This window comes from Melitaea cinxia, chromosome 17 (genome assembly GCF_905220565.1).
Source record: "Melitaea cinxia chromosome 17, ilMelCinx1.1, whole genome shotgun sequence".
In the NCBI taxonomy this organism is placed as follows: domain Eukaryota; kingdom Metazoa; phylum Arthropoda; class Insecta; order Lepidoptera; family Nymphalidae; genus Melitaea; species Melitaea cinxia.
The window spans coordinates 780,446-799,303 of record NC_059410.1 but is presented as its reverse complement, the minus strand read 5'-3'; the positions used below and the strand labels follow the sequence as shown (position 1 = coordinate 799,303).

At 37.2% G+C, this 18,858-nt stretch overlaps 1 protein-coding gene across 1 annotated transcript in view; it reads right to left on the bottom strand.

The window, feature by feature from the left end:
* LOC123661773 (E3 ubiquitin-protein ligase AMFR-like) overlaps nt 1–18,858 on the bottom strand; it is a 74,364-nt gene that overhangs the window by 8,585 nt on the left and 46,921 nt on the right. The window contains exons 3-6 of the mRNA XM_045596712.1: nt 11,490–11,642; nt 10,706–10,816; nt 9,663–9,841; nt 1–111 (exon numbers count right to left, since the gene is read on the bottom strand). Coding sequence (XP_045452668.1) covers nt 1–111; nt 9,663–9,841; nt 10,706–10,816; nt 11,490–11,642 — 554 coding nt within the window. The remainder of the gene's footprint in view (nt 112–9,662; nt 9,842–10,705; nt 10,817–11,489; nt 11,643–18,858) is intronic.

Genomic DNA, 18,858 nt, shown 5'->3' with positions numbered 1-18,858 from the left:
TTGTGGAAGAGGTGCGCACAGGGCAGCTTACGAGCCTCCTTCATGGGCTCCCAGCAGATGGCGCAGTTGTCCTCGTGCTTCAGAACCTCTTCCGCGCTCGCCATGGGATAGCTGAAACACACCGATATAGCTTTACCGTTACCGTCACCGATAACTACAATATTAACTGCTTCAACAATTTAATAGTATTATATCTATAACTTTAAATGTCTTCTAACTTTCATATCTCTAACTATGTGGATCATTTACTTAATCAAATTAATGATAAAGAACACTAACGATCTGATAAAGAGAACGTTTTTTTTTTATTTTTATTTTATTTTATCATTTTTTAGGAAAACTTACAGCTAGACAATTATTATATAGCTTTAGAATTACTACTAAAAGGCCAATTACAAGTTTTCACAGTTAGGTAGAAATTAAATAAAGTGTAAACTTAAAGATATTGCGCTACAACGATAAAATCCATTATCACAAAGTAAATAATATTTGGTAAAAATATTTGCAACAGTATGAAACTCACATTAGACAACAAGATATTAATAGACTTTTTCAAAAAAAAAAAATATTAACATTAAATTTAACCTAAGAATATAAAAACTAAACTTCATTAAAAAACCCGTTAGTAACAATTTGTTTTAGTTGTCTAGGCGATGTACAGAATAGGTCAACATCGAACTGCGTAGAAATGGCATTGAAACATCCACTCGCTCGCATCAGGTAGTTATTTTGCCTATAATTTGTTTTAGCTTCGGGTATATAAAGTGTGGCTGGTCGTCTACAAGAATATGGAACACGTAAACCAACAGCATGCAAAAGTTCGGAACAATCAATCGAACCGTTAGCGATCTTTATCAAATATACAAGGTCAGCTATACGCCGTCTCTCATAAAGTGGTAATATATGAAACTTTTTGCAACGGTGCGTATAATTTGGTATATATAGATTTGTACGGAATTGTATGTAACGTAGGAATCTTTTCTGTATACGCTCAATGCGTGTACTATAAACATTATACGCCGGATTCCAGACTTGTGAGCAATATTCTAAGTGACTTCGAACGTAAGCACAGTATAAAATTTTGAAAACTTTGATAGATTTAAAGTCCGCTGACATACGTAAAATGAACCCAAGGGTTTTTGAAGCTTTATTTACGATAGTGTTAATATGTTCGTCGAATAATAATTTGGAGTCGAATACTATTCCTAGGTCACGAATGGACTTAACCCGAGTTAAATCTGTGTTTTTTAACTTATAAGTGGATATGATTGGGAATGGCTTACGAGTATATGAGCATATAAAGCATTTATTTACATTTAAGTCCAATTTATTCTCTATACAATATTTTTCAAATCTAATAAGATCGTCTTGTAATAGCTGGGTACATTGATGAGACTTTATTGGGCATATTATTTTCATGTCGTCAGCGTAAAGCAAAATTTTGGAGTTATGGAAACACGAATGAATGTCGTTTACAAAAATATTAAATAAAAGCGGACCCAGCAGCGAGCCCTGAGGTACTCCAGTTGGTATTGGCATGGGTAATGAGGTATATCCGTTAAGCACCACAGTCTGGCATCTGTTCCTAACATAAGATGTGAGCCATCGGTACAAGTTACCCCTTATGCCTATGGATTGGAGTTTACGCAACAGCAGTATATGATCTATTCTATCGAAACATTTACTATAGTCTGTATATATGACGTCGACTTGAGAGGGCTCCGACATATGTTTTGATATGTAGTCACTACACAGAACCAGGTTTGACACAGTGGATCTGCCTCTTATAAAACCATGCTGTTGTACTATGAAAGTATGTTTAAGGCACGCATATAACTGCTTATGTACAACTCGCTCCAATATCTTTGCAAAAAGGCAAAGTTTGGATATAGGTCTGTAATTCACTACGTCATCCCTTGGTCCCTTTTTGTGGATAGGAGTGATATACGCGGATTTCCAAATAGACGGCACCTCACCCTCTGTCAAAGAACGCCTAAATAATAGAGAAAGAGGCAGTGCGAGACTTTTAGCGCATCTGGTTATAAAGAAAGCTGGTATGCCGTCTGGACCAGCTGATTTACTCAGGTCAAGCGACTCCAACAGCCTACAAACCTCTACAGGATCAACCTCGATGTCTCCAATATCAGCTACTGATAATGTGATGTCCGGTTCGATAAAAGAATTGAAGGAGTTCTCGGAGTCAGCACTATTTAAGAAAGTCGAGTGAAAATAATCGCCGAACATGTTACAGATTTCTTTTCCACAGCCCGAGGAACGCTGTCCGAATCGCAGTACGGCTGGAACTGCGTTGTTCCGATTTCTAGATTTTATATAGGACCAAAAAGCTTTCGGATTTTTGGATATATTCCTCTCAATGTTAGTTATGTAATCAGTAAATAGACTTGATTCTAACAATTTCGCACGGTCTCTAAGAACTATAAAAGATTGTAAATCCGAACAATTATTATATATTTTATATTTTTTGTGATATTTGTATTTTTCTTTTATTACTTTTATAAGAGGTTTATTATACCAAGGTGGATATTTATTCGAAGGAAATATTGTTTTTGATGGAATGTATTTGTTGCGAAGTTCATTTAATATATCATAAAAGAATGTTACCGCGTTTTCTAAGGTTCTACTAAACAATTCGTTTTGCCAATTAATCGATTTTAATTCGGACGTAATAGCGTTATAATCAGCTGTATGATATAGGTATTTGGTATAGGGTAACGGACACAAAGTGTGTAGTTGAACAAAATCTGCCGATATAGTAAGTGCTGGGTGGTGCGAGTCCTCTGGTACAAGGGAGTCGTGGCAGCGCGTTACGGTTAACAAGCTATTACTAAATACTAGATCCAAGAGCCTATTGTTGGTATTAGTAACAAAGCTGTATTGTGACAAATTACACAGACTAAGATCATCAAATAATTCAGTCTGTACAGAGCTTTGAGTACCACAGGCAGTATAAGAGCCATCATCCGAAATTTGCCAGCTTAAATTAGGCATATTAAAATCACCAATTATAATAAATTTGTCGGAGGGGTTTTTTAAAATTATATCCGGGAGATTACTGGAAAAGGTAGCCAGTTGAGTAGAAAGTGAACTCTCAGTGCCCCGATTACAAATATAGGTTGTACATAAATGCAATTTGTACCTTACATTGGGTTTCCGGCAGTGAAGTGTTAAGGTTACCCAAAGATCTTCTGCGTTTGAACACCAGTCACTACGCGCCTCTGAAGCAAGTTCACGCCGAACCGCAATCAAGACACCTCCAGCCAAGGCTTGATTGGTTCTTCCATAATCACGATCACGCCGCCATACGATGTAACGATCGTCAAAAAGTTCACTATCACTTATCCCTTGCACCAACCAAGTCTCCGTTAAGCATATAACGTCATAACAAGAGTTCATGCAAACGTTTCGATAGAAAGTAGATGTTTTCGTACGTAAGCCGCGGACGTTCTGATAATATATTTTAAGCATCATTTATAACAGGAAAAAAATAGGCATTGATAAGCGATAGTAAGGCATAAGGGGCAAGCAATAAATTGTAAGTATAATTGTATTATAATAACTGTGAATAGGTTTAACGCCACACAAAAGCAATGAGCAAGTTGCAAAAAAACAAATAGATAACAATAAAAGAGGGCAGTATATAAAAAGCGTTAGCAAAGCAGCAATAGGCGAGAGATAGGCAGCTGACCGAGCGAGATACGGCGACAGCGTAAGGCTATAGGAGGAAAGAGATGCGCGTGCGCCAAACGAGCTACTATGTTGGTATGAAACCGGTATGCGAGCGAGTCGGTGTTTCTCAACCTTTTCACAAACGTTATTTTCAAACTTAATTATATAAACAAAAGTTAACATAAACAGCATCAAAGAAAACAAGGAAATTAAATATTTTTTTTTAAATCTGATTCTGATATGACACGGATCACATGTGCCGTGGGGTTTTTTCGTGCGAAAATCTTGCATCCTCTCACCCACACAAAGGCAAAACCCCGCTCTTTAGCCAAATTCTTTGCTTTATTCAGAAGCAATTTATTCTGGAGGGTAAGATGGTCATTAATAAATATACGACTTTCACCGTGGAGTCCAAGGTTAGCTGCCACAATAGTCCGCTTCTTTGCTGCTGCAACGAAATCCTCTTTCAAATATCTGCTGTGTACTGAGACAATTATAGACTTATTGCCCTTGTCGTTGCGCGTAGGAATCCTCGCAATATAATTTATGTGCTCTTTGGGGATTGAACAGCCAATGACGTCTCCAATCCTGCCAACTACTTCAAACAAATTCTCCGAAGGCGTAGATGGAACACCTTTAATCTCGATATTGTTGATCCGAGACCTCTGTTCATATTCATTTATACTGACTTCCAGCTTAGAAAACCGTTGTTGGAGTTGTTGAAGTTCTTCTCTAGTTTTGAGAAGGCTTTGTACCTCTTGACTGATCTCTCTTGACTGATCTTTTTGTTTTAAAAACGATTAGAGGATGGAATAGTGGTCGTCTATTTAATTGATATTTGGTCGTCAAATTTTAATCTAATGTTTATGATAGTAAACTATTAAGGGAGTAACTTTTAAAACCTGCTCTAAAAATCAGATGTGTACGTAAACTTCATATATAAACATGGGATATCAACGCTTTCAAACTGTAAAATGATATGACTTTTAGTATAGATATAAGGTGCTCGACTGCTAACAGCGGTCCTTCAAATGAGGGGGAAGTACCGGTATGTGTTATAGATCACTTTCCATGTCAGAAAAAAAAAAAACATTCCGAACCCTTTTGTAAACTTTACTTCGACTTAATAGACTACGAACGCCTGCTACGTCAGAACCCTTTCCTCACAGTGCAACGCCCCTCCCTTCACATGCTATTTTACTCACCCCAAAAATTCAACACTACTGAAGAGCAGTATTATTTAGCAGTGTGTTGTTCTGTAAGGTTGAGGGTAATTCCCCAGAGGGATCAAAATTTCAAGCAAGTAAGATTTTGACCTCAAAATTTTGAGCAAGATATAAACTACTGTGCGCTACCGCAATAAGTACTGATAATGTCCTGGTATAGTGGTATTCTTTATGCCGGTATTCAAGTGTTTGATTCCCACTCAAAGCTGATGACGCGTTGGTACAGCAGTCACTGCACTTGCTGTTACGCTGGCGGTCGCGGCCTCGATCCTTGCACATGATAAACATTTGTATTGGCCATATAGATGTTTGCAGTGATCTGGGCGTTTGTGCTTGTGTGTTGTGTTTTCCGGATATAGGAGAAAAATCCTACTGGGAACTGTAAGGTGTGAAGCGTTTATTGTTATTATTATTTACTTATTTATATTTGTGCCTGCTGTGTGCTTACGGCAGTAAAGAATATAGCCTCCACCTCTCTTCCCGTGGATGTCGTAAAAGGCGACTAAGGGATAACAAAGTTCCACTACCATCTTGGTACTTATAAAGCCGACTGATGGCGGGATAACCATCCAATTGCTGGCTTTGAAATACACAGGCCAAAGACGGACAGCAGCGTCTTCGGTGCGACAAAGCCAGCCCTGCGGTCACCAACACGCCTGCCCAGCGTAGCAGCTATGGGCCAAAACACGCCATTTTTGGCGCGATATTGTGGAGGCCTATGTCCAGCAGTGGAATACGATAGGCTGAAGTGAGTGAGTGAATTTGTGCCAATGTTCGTTTATTTTAGGAGCGCACGTAAATCTGTCGATCTCAATTGCTATCATAAACAACTGATAGCCATCGTTACTCGTAGTATCGAAATTACCCGCCAACCCGCAGTATACCAGCGTTGTCGATCAATCTTTAAGCCTATATGCAGAACAGGTTTTGTCCAGTTGTGGGTCGTTGACAGGATCAATAATTCAGTTCATTTCATATTTGTAAAAGTAAATAGTTCCTCAGTTACTTGAACTCGTAACCCGCGTGAGTCATTGACATTCATATTAACTGAGTCTTCGTGCATTAATTAAAATTTATATCATTCAGGAATCAATAAATGTGTTTACTAAAATATGTAAATTGGTATAATATTTGAATTTAAATTCAATACAAGGAATATGGTTCGGTTTTTGGCGGGTTGATTTACACGTGCAGGAAAAACCTTTTTTTTTTACATATTTCTTTTTTCTTGTAACAGTAATGATACCATAATCATTATCTATACAAATAAATAAAATTGGAGTGTCTGTTTGTAGTATTTAAATAACCGCTTTTTACTAAATGCATATGGGTGTATACACCAAAATAACATTTTTTTAAATTTTTGTCTGTCTGTCTATCTGTCTGTTTATTCCGGCTCATCTCTGAAACAGCTCGACCGATTTTGACGTCACTGGCAGATAACTGATGTAATAAGGAATAACATAGGCTACTTTTATTTTAGAAATTTATTTATTTTATAACTCTGCGAACTGAAAAATAACTTTTTTGTTTAATTCCATGCGGACGAAGTCGCGGGCACAGCTAGTGTTATATAAAAAAACGAGTGTGTCTTAGACCACACGACTGAAGTAAAACTTCTGCACAATGGCCTGCACTGTGTCTTAGATATACGAAACGTAACTGGCTATGAGAGACAGAGAGAATGAAAATATGTGCTCGCACCTCCCTCGATCACATTTTTCGTAACGTTCTCGTCACGCATTCACCAGCTTATTCCCCAAGTAAAGCGTAAGTACTTCAAAAAAAGTCATAATTTAAGTAATAGAGCAACACGGGGGGGAGTAGCCATGCATAGGCGTTCCCCTCTGTCAAGGTATAAGTCCAAACGGTCCTACGCGTACAATAAAATTAGTTGCAGTCGCACTGATCACTAGACTAAATCTAGTTGCGCGATTGAATCAACGTCTTTCAAAAAATGCCGAATTTGTTTTTTTGGTGCAAAAAGAGATCTGCCACGTATAATTTACTAAAAGATGGTGTTACCCTTCATATCTAAGTATGTTTTAATCTCATTATTACTGTATACTTCTTTTAAACCTTTTTTAAACTTTAAAAATTACAAATGTCGGGCATGTTGTTTCGGATTTGTTTACAAACACTGGCCGCTTGCCCTCATACAATATGCGGATCGGGTAAGCGACTGATTCGAGTCTATTTCCGAAAAGTCGCTTTCGCCGAGCGATAGTGTTGTTACCGGTATGTTTGTAGATAGTTATCGATAAAAACGGCAAAGACATATTTGAGATTCTATTTATTATAATATAATATTGCGAGCTTAATTTTAATAAACATAGTTTTATAATAAAATTGCATTAAATTATATATAATACAATACTTACGAGTATTAACACATTTTACTAGAATTACTTACTGTGAACTTCGACCATAATGTTTTATTTAATAAATTAAAATTTTTTTGCAGGTTTCCTAAAGATCCAAATTTAAGGCATACATGGAATAAAAATTGTAATAACCGACTAACCTGGACGCCCACATGAAATAGTGTCATTTGCTCAAATCATTTCATACCTCTGACTTTCAAGTGTGGAACTGGCAAAATTAATAATGGAAAAATATACCGGCACAAGCATTTGTTTCTTAATGAAAAAAGAAAACCCAGAAAAATGTATTCGTCATATTTATAGAAAACTAATCCATTTTAAAAACCAGTAATAGTTTGTCAGTATAGTACTGTCACTGGTTTTTAAAATGATATAAACATTTAATTTATTTTTGACATGATAATTATTGTAGTATATAATAAATAAAGTCCATCTTTATAATAACACCTTACCTTTGTATCACTTTAAAAACCTAATTTCCCTAACCGAGTACTTGAATTTATCGATAATGCGTATCGACAGTTGTTACAATCACGGCTGTAAGCAACTTGTCAGTGTAGTTGCGGCGTGTCATTATACTGTAATGACACAGAATGTATCTATGTGTGTGTGTGTGTGAAAAATGTGTTTTTTATTTAGTTTGTGTGAGTGTGTGTGATTTCTCCCCCGCAAAAAATGACAGACAGTTTTGAATCGATAAAAAACGCTATGGCTACTCCCCTCCGTGTTGCTCTTTGAATTCAATTAGACCTTAAAAACAAATTGTATTGCATTATTTTATAAAGTATTTTTTAATGAATCCTCTGTAAAACACTAAGAAAACGGACTGTGTTCTTTCTCTGTGTTTCTTTAGTCATAGCGTGATAATTGAAGGCTTACATTTCTCAATACATCAAACATGTAAATAGTTTGTCACATTAGACTAGCTTCAGCTTGTAATATCCCACTGCTAGGCATAGGCCTCATACCAGATGAAGAAGGATCAGAGCTCAATCCCTTTTTAATTTAATTAATTAGGTTAGCGGATATATTCCCTACTATGAGTAACGATCGCTATCAGGTGTACATGATAACAACCGGGACCGACAGCTTAACGTGTTCTCTGAGGAAGATGAACACATGAAGATGGACAGACCCACAAGGACTACACAAATACCCAGACCACGGCAAACATCTGTATGGCCAATAAAAATGTTTGTCATGTTCGGGGATCGGAGCCGCAACTGCCAGCGCAACGGCAACAAACCGGTGCTGTGACCGTTACGCCAAAGCGTCGTTGAAGACTCATAGACTGATAATTGAAATTAGCAAATTTAACAAACAAACAAACTCTTTAACCATGTAATGATGCAAATTTATAATTGTCATTTGCTAGGAAGAACTCCTTTGTTCGCATTAATAATTTATTATTATCGATCCGTAGTGCACAAGTCAAGTTCAAAAATATACAATACATATTCATATTACGTAATTTAAATAATTATTTAAATTACTTTGGATACCGTATTAAATATGCGCAATTAAAAACAATGATACAATAACAAAAACAGCAGCAGGTGGCGCAGCTGCATGAGCAGCACCAGCGACGTTGTTGGACACTGTACACTGTACATTGTACACCGGCACGTGCGAGTGTGTGAGAGAGAGGAGTGCGACTCACTTGCGGCTCATGTGGTCGGCGAGCGCGGCGTAGAGGCGGTGGCGGCGCAGGCGCGCCAGCAGCGCGTACAGCAGGTGGCGCAGCTGCATGAGCAGCACCAGCGACGTTGTTGGACACTGTACACTGTACATTGTACACCGGCACGTGCGAGTGTGTGAGAGAGAGGAGTGCGACTCACTTGCGGCTCATGTGGTCGGCGAGCGCGGCGTAGAGGCGGTGGCGGCGCAGGCGCGCCAGCAGCGCGTACAGCAGGTGGCGCAGCTGCATGAGCAGCACCAGCGACGTTGTTGGACACTGTACACTGTACATTGTACACCGGCACGTGCGAGTGTGTGAGAGAGAGGAGTGCGACTCACTTGCGGCTCATGTGGTCGGCGAGCGCGGCGTAGAGGCGGTGGCGGCGCAGGCGCGCCAGCAGCGCGTACAGCAGGTGGCGCAGCTGCATGAGCAGCACCAGCGACGTTGTTGGACACTGTACACTGTACATTGTACACCGGCACGTGCGAGTGTGTGAGAGAGAGGAGTGCGACTCACTTGCGGCTCATGTGGTCGGCGAGCGCGGCGTAGAGGCGGTGGCGGCGCAGGCGCGCCAGCAGCGCGTACAGCAGGTGGCGCAGCTGCATGAGCAGCACCAGCGACGTTGTTGGACACTGTACACTGTACACCAGCACGTGCGAGTGTGTGAGAGAGAGGAGTGCGACTCACTTGCGGCTCATGTGGTCGGCGAGCGCGGCGTAGAGGCGGTGGCGGCGCAGGCGCGCCAGCAGCGCGTACAGCAGGTGGCGCAGCTGCATGAGCAGCACCAGCGACGCCATGGACAGCACCACGTTGCTGTACACCACCATGTGCGCCACGTGGCACGTCTCCGTCACCAGCGACACCGCCTGCCGCGCACGACACCCGACACATTAACACCCTTTCACTACTCATTTGATAGTCATGACGGCTTCATCACCACTAAATCAGCTAAAGTTTATGCAGTTTCAATAACTCTCAAGTAAACCTGAATATAATGAATCCAATGAGTGCGCAAGCACGACTAAGTTCGGTTAATGCAGAACTGTCTTGCCAGAGTAGTTCGTATATTAAGAATAAATAAAAGTTAAAAAGGGTTTTTTTCATGTTAAACGTGATTAATAACACCTACAGTATTTAGATATTCAGGAAGACCCCTCGAAAACGTTTTTGCCAGACTTATTGGTTATTAATGAATTAATTAATAAAATACTATTGGGGGTTTGTTTTCCATTCTTCTGATAGACTCTGAAGATTGATTGTGAAACAGAAAACATATTATGTGTGAGATAACTGTCTGAATTTTTATTAATAACCGTCGAAATTGGGCAAAACGTTCGTAAAGCTTTGGAAATTACTAGATCCCTAATCAATATCAAGCAAAATATTCTATATCTTTCTGGAAGACAAAATATTACACGTGTCTGTACTGGGCTCCTACAATTGAGAATGAGATTTGCGCAAATTTTCTTGCAAGCAGCACGTGCAACGAGCAAAGAATAGCCACTAAAAAACTTCATAAAAGAAAACACACCAAGTATCAAGGGTCATTCTATATTCGACAGGCATCCGGCGCACATGCTGCATTGATTTGTTTACTGTTTAATCAAACCATCATTACTTCAATGTTTTTTATAAGTAATAATATCAACACGCCCCCATACACATCCATAAAGGCGCATTTATTTATGTTTAACGCCTATGTAAATGCGTGTGGGTGTGTGTGTACTCACATCAAAGGCAAGATGTGTGTAATATGCGGCGGGTCCGGCCGCGTCCGCATCGTACGCTCTGAGCGCGAATCGTGCGATTACGTGCAGCGCTGACACGCCCACCAGCAGACACTAAAGGACAGTACGTAGTATTTAATACTTATGATATTCTTTCTTTCTTTTTACTGAAAAAACCTATGGTGCCAAGATGAGCAAGCTAGGCTTACTTCTATCATAAGTCTTAACAGATACCGGTAATAATACCGGATACCGGTATAACAAAGTTCAGGTATTTTGGATACCTTACTCGCCATGTAGTTGTGTGGCTCCGGCAATAAAGAATATAACCACCCCCTCTCTTCCCGTGGGTGTCGTATGAGGCGACTAAGGGATAACACAGTTCCACTACCATCTTAGAACTTAAAAAGCCGACCGATGGCGGGATAACCATCAAACTGCTGGCTTTAAAATACACATGCCGAAGACGGGCAACAGCGTCCTCGGTGCGACAAAGCCAGCCCTGCGGTCACCAACCCGCCTGCCCAGCGTGGTGACTATGGGCAATATACATGAGTTCACGGCATTTTTTGGCGCGAAATTGTGGAGGCCTATATCCAACAGTGGATTGAGAGAGGCTAAAGTGATTCGTCACGAAAACACAACTTAGTTGTGATCTTCTGTAAGTTTAAAGTACTTACCTGATCGAACTGCTTCAGATTTTGATGAAGAAATTTCGTGCCCTAGCTTATTAGCAGCATCAATTATACTTTACATTAAATCCTGAAGATACCTAAACTATACACACCTCAGCGGCCATAAACGCGAAGGTGTCCTTCCCGGCGGGCAGGCCCCAAGCCACGGCCACCACGAACAGCGCCGCCGCCGCCATCAGGATGCCCACCAGTAGGCCGAGCAACCGCGTGTGCGCCCAGCGCGCCGCGCTCGGGGATGACGACATCTGGGAAACAGGGAAATCCTTTTACAACATTACATTAATCTATTTACCGGTCGTTATTATACATTGGAACCATGTTGAAGTAACACAATTGGTCAACTCGTAGTATTTCGATATTTAGTTATTAACCTGAAATAACCAGATTGAAATAGCACAGCAAGATAAAAAAAGGTAGTTTTTAAAAACCAAATTAAAATTAAATACAATCATGGAATTTTGAACAAAACAAAAGAATCCACATATCACTTCAGCGTAATATAGTCCACAGCTGGACATAGGCCGTCATAAATGGTGCGAACTCATGTGTTTTACCCATAGCCACCACGCTGGGCAGGCGGGTTGGTGATCGCAGGGCTGGCTTTCTCGCACCGAAGACGCTGCTGCCCATCTTCGGCCTGCATAAATTTTGTATGTTCATGGAGATCAAAACAGAAGGTGGACACAGGATGGGATACAATGTAGTAGATTTTGTTTGATGCCGGAACAAAAGTACAGGCGGCAAAGAGACAAAGAACTCTATAACTATTCTATTTTCTTCTATTGCTCTCATAAAGAAATCTATAATTAGCTTCTTATGACACACAGTCATCAGCCGTTTACAACATTATTATATTTATAGCTTGACTATGCATCTATACATTGTAAAGAATTAATCATAGTTAGAGGACGTCGACTTCCACAGCAATCAAAAGAACGTGTTATCTCTCTGTTGAGAACTTTCCGATCCCCTTTTATAAAGAAAACTTCGAGTTATACAAGTTTATTTATTATAACAAGAAAACTCGTATAAGTTTTACGACGTAGATAGTGTACGAGACCGCTGTTGCGGAGAGAAGGGGCGGAAGGTAGTTTTATCAAGTGCATTTATCAACTTACAATAATAAAAATTGTTTGCTTTTTATTTTTAATTTATTTATTTATCCATTTTTATGAAAACAAACAGCATATTATAAATTTTATACATAACATATTTAAAAACCATTATCAAAACAGTTTTCATTGGTCACTTAACATATAAATAAAGCACGTGGTGTAGATGCGCGCCGCCTTTCGAAACCGAGCAAAACTTAAAGTGGATAATAGTGATTAATAATTGTGTTTGCAGGCAATTGAAGAAAAACCAACTTCAATTATATCGACAAGTAATACAACGTAGGTAGACGAAAAAGTAGTCAAGTAAATACGCATTATCAAAGATTACTCCAAAAGTTGTAATCAGATCTCGATGAAATTTAAACGTGACCACATGATAAGTATCGGATTTCGATTAAATTAAAAATCATCAAAATCGGTACACCCAGTAAAAAGTAATGAGGATTTTCGAGAGTTTCCCTCGATTCCTCTGGAATCCCATCATCAGACCCTGGTTTCCTTACCATGGTACCAAACTAGGAATATCTCCTTTCCAACAAAAAAAGAATTATCAAAATTGGTGCATAAACGACGGAGTTATCTCCGAACATACATTAAAAAATTTAGCGAGTAACATTAAAAACAATAATAATAAACAATTGTATCGAAATTGAAATATAAAAATATTATTCGACACGGTTCCTTGCTTTGTTCAATCTATATTGTTATATTACATAACTTATATGTATGCACTATATACTTATATGTAGTGGACTTGGAAGGGACACAGGACATGTTAGAACCAAACTACTACCTATACTGAGTGCATTGAGAAAGGTATCAAACTGCATTCAAAATAAAGTACCAATGACAATTTATAACACCTTAGTTAAATCTAACATTGAATATTTAATAGAAGTGTGGAGATGTGCCGCTAGGATAAATTTATTCCCGTTACAAAGAATTCAAATAACCAATAAATTGTATCAGGAAACAAAATTGTTCAATATCACACACTTATACACCTTATTACACCTGCATACTGATCAAGAACATTATCAGCAAATCAATACACTCCAACATCAAAATTGATAAAAAAATAACTAAACATAATTTAAGAAACAAAAATAAATTAATGCTGACTATTAATTTACCAAATCATCTTCGAGATTCGGATAGCATGAATATTTTTAAATCAAAATTAAAAGAACACGTATAATTACACAATGTAATTGTAAATATTTCGATGAGGCGCTCCAGAGATAAAAATTGTTACATCCTATAGTATATCGATTGTATCTCATTATAAGTGAACGTTATGTTTTTATGAAAAATAAATTCTTTAAACCTATGTACGTATAATTATCATATTCACACTGCGCACCTTCAATATCCTATAATTTCTAGTAATTTTAAACAAAAAATCGCACGTCATAAATGTAATGTACAAATGATACGCGCAGCAGCAGATTATTATTAATTTTATTTCACATTACACGAATAAAAACAAAACCTGTTTTTAAAAGGTACTTTTTGAATTTAACATTTAAACTACTTACTAAAAACAAAAAAAAAACAATAAATACAACTAGGTGCCACTTTAAAGAGAATTGTAAATGATTTTATTAATTTGTTTTAAAGTATTATATAACGTAAAGGTCATGCCTTGAAAGATTTTTAAAGTGATTAGTTAGAAGATAGAACGATTCAGTGTCTGAGAGTGAGCCGCAGCCCTTGGTTCAGCGGAACGACAACGATGCTTTAAATTTTGATTTATTCATTCAACTTATACTAATCCCACCACTGCTGGGTTGTTTTTCGAGCGGGTTGGCGGATTATTTCCCTATTTTGAGTAACGATCCGATTCCGAGGCTCTAAATATATTTTTTTATATAAATAAATAATAAACGCTTCACACTACACAGCCCCAGTAGGATTTTCTCCAGTATCGGGGGTCCGGAAACACACAATACACAAGCACAAACGCCTAGACCACGACACACATCTATATGGTCAATATAAATGTCTGTCGTGAGCGGGGATCGAATCCGCGACCGCCAGCGCAACCGGCCGTGCTGTCACCACTGCGCCAACACGTCGTGAATTATATTAAATTGCACTAGTTTATTTTTTAAATGTCACAGTAACATATTTGACAGTAAGACCGGAGTATACAAAGGTCACAAACTATCCCACGCGCGGAACCTGAGCACGATCAATACAGCATCCATCTCTGACGCAGAAGCGTTGGCGGAACGGTGCTTTCAACTGGTTTTACGATACGTAAAACATATATTACATTAAATATATTAATACATTAAATATATTAAATTAACTAACTATTAATTTTAATTATATTATATTACATCGATGCTGTAATAAAATTTGAAAAACACGTGTTTCGAGTAAGTGGAACGACGTAATAATTTAAAGTCTTGTGTTATGATAAATATTGAGTAGATATTGCCTAGAGCATAAAACAAAAGTTCTCGGTCGATAGGATGTGTTTTCGATTCATCCAGGTTTGAACTGCTGGTTTTTTTTTTCAATTATTTATATACAGAAAAAAATTTGCTACAATTTATGTGATAAACAGCGCAGCAAACACAATTAGCAGTTTAACAGTGCACTGTGTTTTTAAAGTAATAATACTAAAGTATATATTCACGCTGATGCTTCAGCCCGTAATATCCCACTGTTGGGCATAGGCCTCTTTCCCCATGTAGGAGAATGATCAGAGCTTAATCCACCACGGTGCTTCAATGCGGGTTGGCGGATATATTCCCTACTATGAGTAACGATCGCTATACCCTTTATTATCAATTCAATGTACGTTTAAAAATTATAGAAAATAAATCTGAAACATATGCTATATTTAATATAAATAAATAAATAATAAATAAATGTCTACACAATACACACACGGTCGTCTGTTCCTAAAGTAAGCAACTTAATGCTTGTGTTATAGAGAACAGCCGACTGGTATATAGTTACATATTTTTTTTTTTTCGATAAACATACTTATAAATAATACATATATAAATATATGAATAAATATTTATATTACACCCAGACTCGGGGTGGGAATCGAACCCACAACCCTCGGAGCAGAAAGCAGGGTCACTACAAACTGCGCCAACGGGCTAGTCACTATATAATATACGGGCTAGTCACTATATAATATATAATATAACGAAACATACATGTGGTCTTATTACCAACTAAATAAACGGAATATTTTATTCCGCTTCATATATTCATATATAAAAAAAATCATTAAACTAATAGCCAAGACGTAATTGAACAAATAGATTACGGACGAAACAGCTGTGCCTTGGAATTAATTACATGAGGAAATAACCTTCGTATTAATATTTTAGCACACAATCTCAATAAAAATAAAAATAAAACATTTGACTTTTAAAATACGAATAGCGCTTTATGTACAGGTATCTTATTTCTTAATAAATAAAGGCACTTATAATGCCTTCTTAAATCAGCTTTTTAACCGACTTCCAAAAAAGGAGGAGGTTCTCAATTCGACTGTATTTTTTTTTTTTTATGTATGTTACATCAGAACTTTTGACTGGGTGGAGCGATTTCGACAAATTTTCTTTTAATCGAAAGGTGGTGTGTGCCAATTGGTCCCATTTAAATTTATTTGAGATCTAACAACTACTTTTCGAGCTATATCTAATAATGCGTTTTTACTTGACGCTTTTTTCGTCGACCTACGTTGTATTATACCGCATAACTTTCTACTGGATGTACCGATTTTGATAATTTTTTGTTGGAAAGAAGATATCCCTAGTTTAGTACCATGATAAGGAAACCAGGATCTGATGATGGGATCCTAGAGAAATCGAGGGAACTTCTTGAAAATCCGCAATAACTTTTTACTGGGTGTACCGATTTTAATAATTTTTAATTTAATCGAAAGCTGATGTTTATCATGTGGTCACATATAAATTTTATTGAGATCTGATAACTACTTTTTGAGTAATCTTTGATAACGCGTAGTTACTTGACTATTTTTTCGTCGATCTACGTTGTATTACTCGTCGATGTAATTGAAGTCGGTTTTTTTTTCGTTTGCGAGCAAACACAATTATTTTAAATATTCCTTGAAGTACGAGGATGGTTCTTACGGAGAGAAAAATTCTAAAAAAAAAATTAATAAAATTTAATAATCGACTGTTAGGCGATACGAAGTTCGCTGGGTCAGCTAGTTTCTTAATAAATAAGGCACTTATAATGAATCAGTTTTTTTTCTTTTTTTTTTTCGGATATTATCGCGGTTTATTAGGTTTTTTACATACCAGTCCTCCCGTGACCACGGTTGCTGTAAAGTATCCGAAACGTCTGGCATTTCAAAAATCTAAATAAACCGCGATAAAATCAGATAATCGATTGTTTCATTATAATGAGTGAAATTCGCGTAAAATTTAGAAAATAATTGGAAAAGGCACTCTTGTTATTGATTATTAGTAGGTATACATCTCAGTTAACTAGGGTTATTGGTATTATTTAAATTGAATTGTGCGCAATTACATAATATACGAAGGTTTGGTAAAGATGTATTTATCGTAAATGTAGAGATCTCTTCCAGACAACTCATTGGTTATGGCACTATAATGTTAGCTTTTTTTTTTAAATTATTTATGTAATTTTATACTGTCGACAAAAATAAATAAAGACATGTTTTGTTATTTCACTTAATAGTTTAAATTATTATTATTATTGTTTTGTTTGATTTATTTTATTTTACGGTATTTGTTGTTTTATAAAATACTAAATTTCCTAAATACTTTTATGTACTTAATTAAAAACCAATCAACAAAATTTAAAAAAAAAAAAATCAAGAACTAGAAAATATATATAAAATTCAACATTTTTTTTTTCAAATTGTGTTGCTTCTATACTATCCGAAGGAATTTCGTTCCTACCTGGTGTCCCATGACACCACATAATTTTTAATTTTATTTAAGAGAAGTATTAAAGTAAATTAGTGAAGAATTTTAACAAAATTTTTAACATCACCAAAGTTTGCGTTCGTTCAATTAACGGAAGGTTGTACGGTAAACCACTGAATCGCCTCCTCGGTAAATGAACCTTATGGAACTTTGTGCTGTGAGCGTAGCTTGTAGAGTTATAAGATACGCTGTTAGTTTTGAAGTGCTGGTTATGAGTCCCGAGATATTCAAGTTTAACTTTCAATATGACCTGGGACGTGTGCTCCTGTAATACAAAGTCTAGAAGACAAATTATCTATACCAATCACGGCGAGCGATCGAAACTGAAATGAGATTTAGGATGATGTGTTATATCTATTTTAAGAAATACCTACACCGACATTTATATACAAAAAAATCTGACACGGAATGTTGTTGTTCTAGATACATCTTAAACACCGAGTAATCACTATCAAGAATGTTATGACGTTAACATGTTCGATGATAATAAGCAGATGCGTCTAATATTTGAGAATTTAAACATTTTGAAAAAAATAAACATCACAATAGATTATAAAATTGTACATACATATATACATACATACATATGCTTACACACTTACATACATTCACATATACATAGGATATATTATATAGTAAATTCTTTAATAATAATGTCATATATATATCATTACATCCTTTCTACCGCGCCAGGCTAATCACTCTTCTAGCGATAACACCATAATTCTCTCATTAGTTGAGGTGTAACAGAGTGTTGTTATATTATGTTTAACCTCCTGATAAAAGCCTATCAGTATTATATATGCTAGATAATCAGATCAAAGCTGTGTGTGTGTCTTTTTTGTTGGAATCTCTACTTTCTGGCGGTATAAAAGAAATATGCAATACTGTGGAAAATTTTCGCAGGAAATGAAAAAGAACGAAATAAATCGAATTCGAATTTTTTTTTCAATCATTATGTAAGTGTAATGTATTTACTAAATGTTTCATTTTAATTACTCGAAATAAATAAATAAATATCGTATTACTACACACACGGTCGTCTATTCCTATGATAAGCAACTTAATATTTGTGTTACAGGTAACATCTGACTGTTAGAACTATTTTTGTTTTAATTATACATACAAATACTAATACTCGAAAAATGTAAGTTTACATGTATATGTGCTGTGTGGCTACGGCACTAAAGAATTTAGCCACCCCCTCTCTTCCCGTGGGTGTCGTAAGAGGCGACTAAGGGATAACAAGGTTCCACAACCACCTTGGAACTTAAGAAGCCGACCGATGGTGGAATAACCATCCAACTGCTGGCTTTGAAATACACAGGCCGAAGACGGGCAGCAGCGTCTTCGGTGCGACAAAGCCAGTACTGCGGTCACCAACCCGCCTGCTC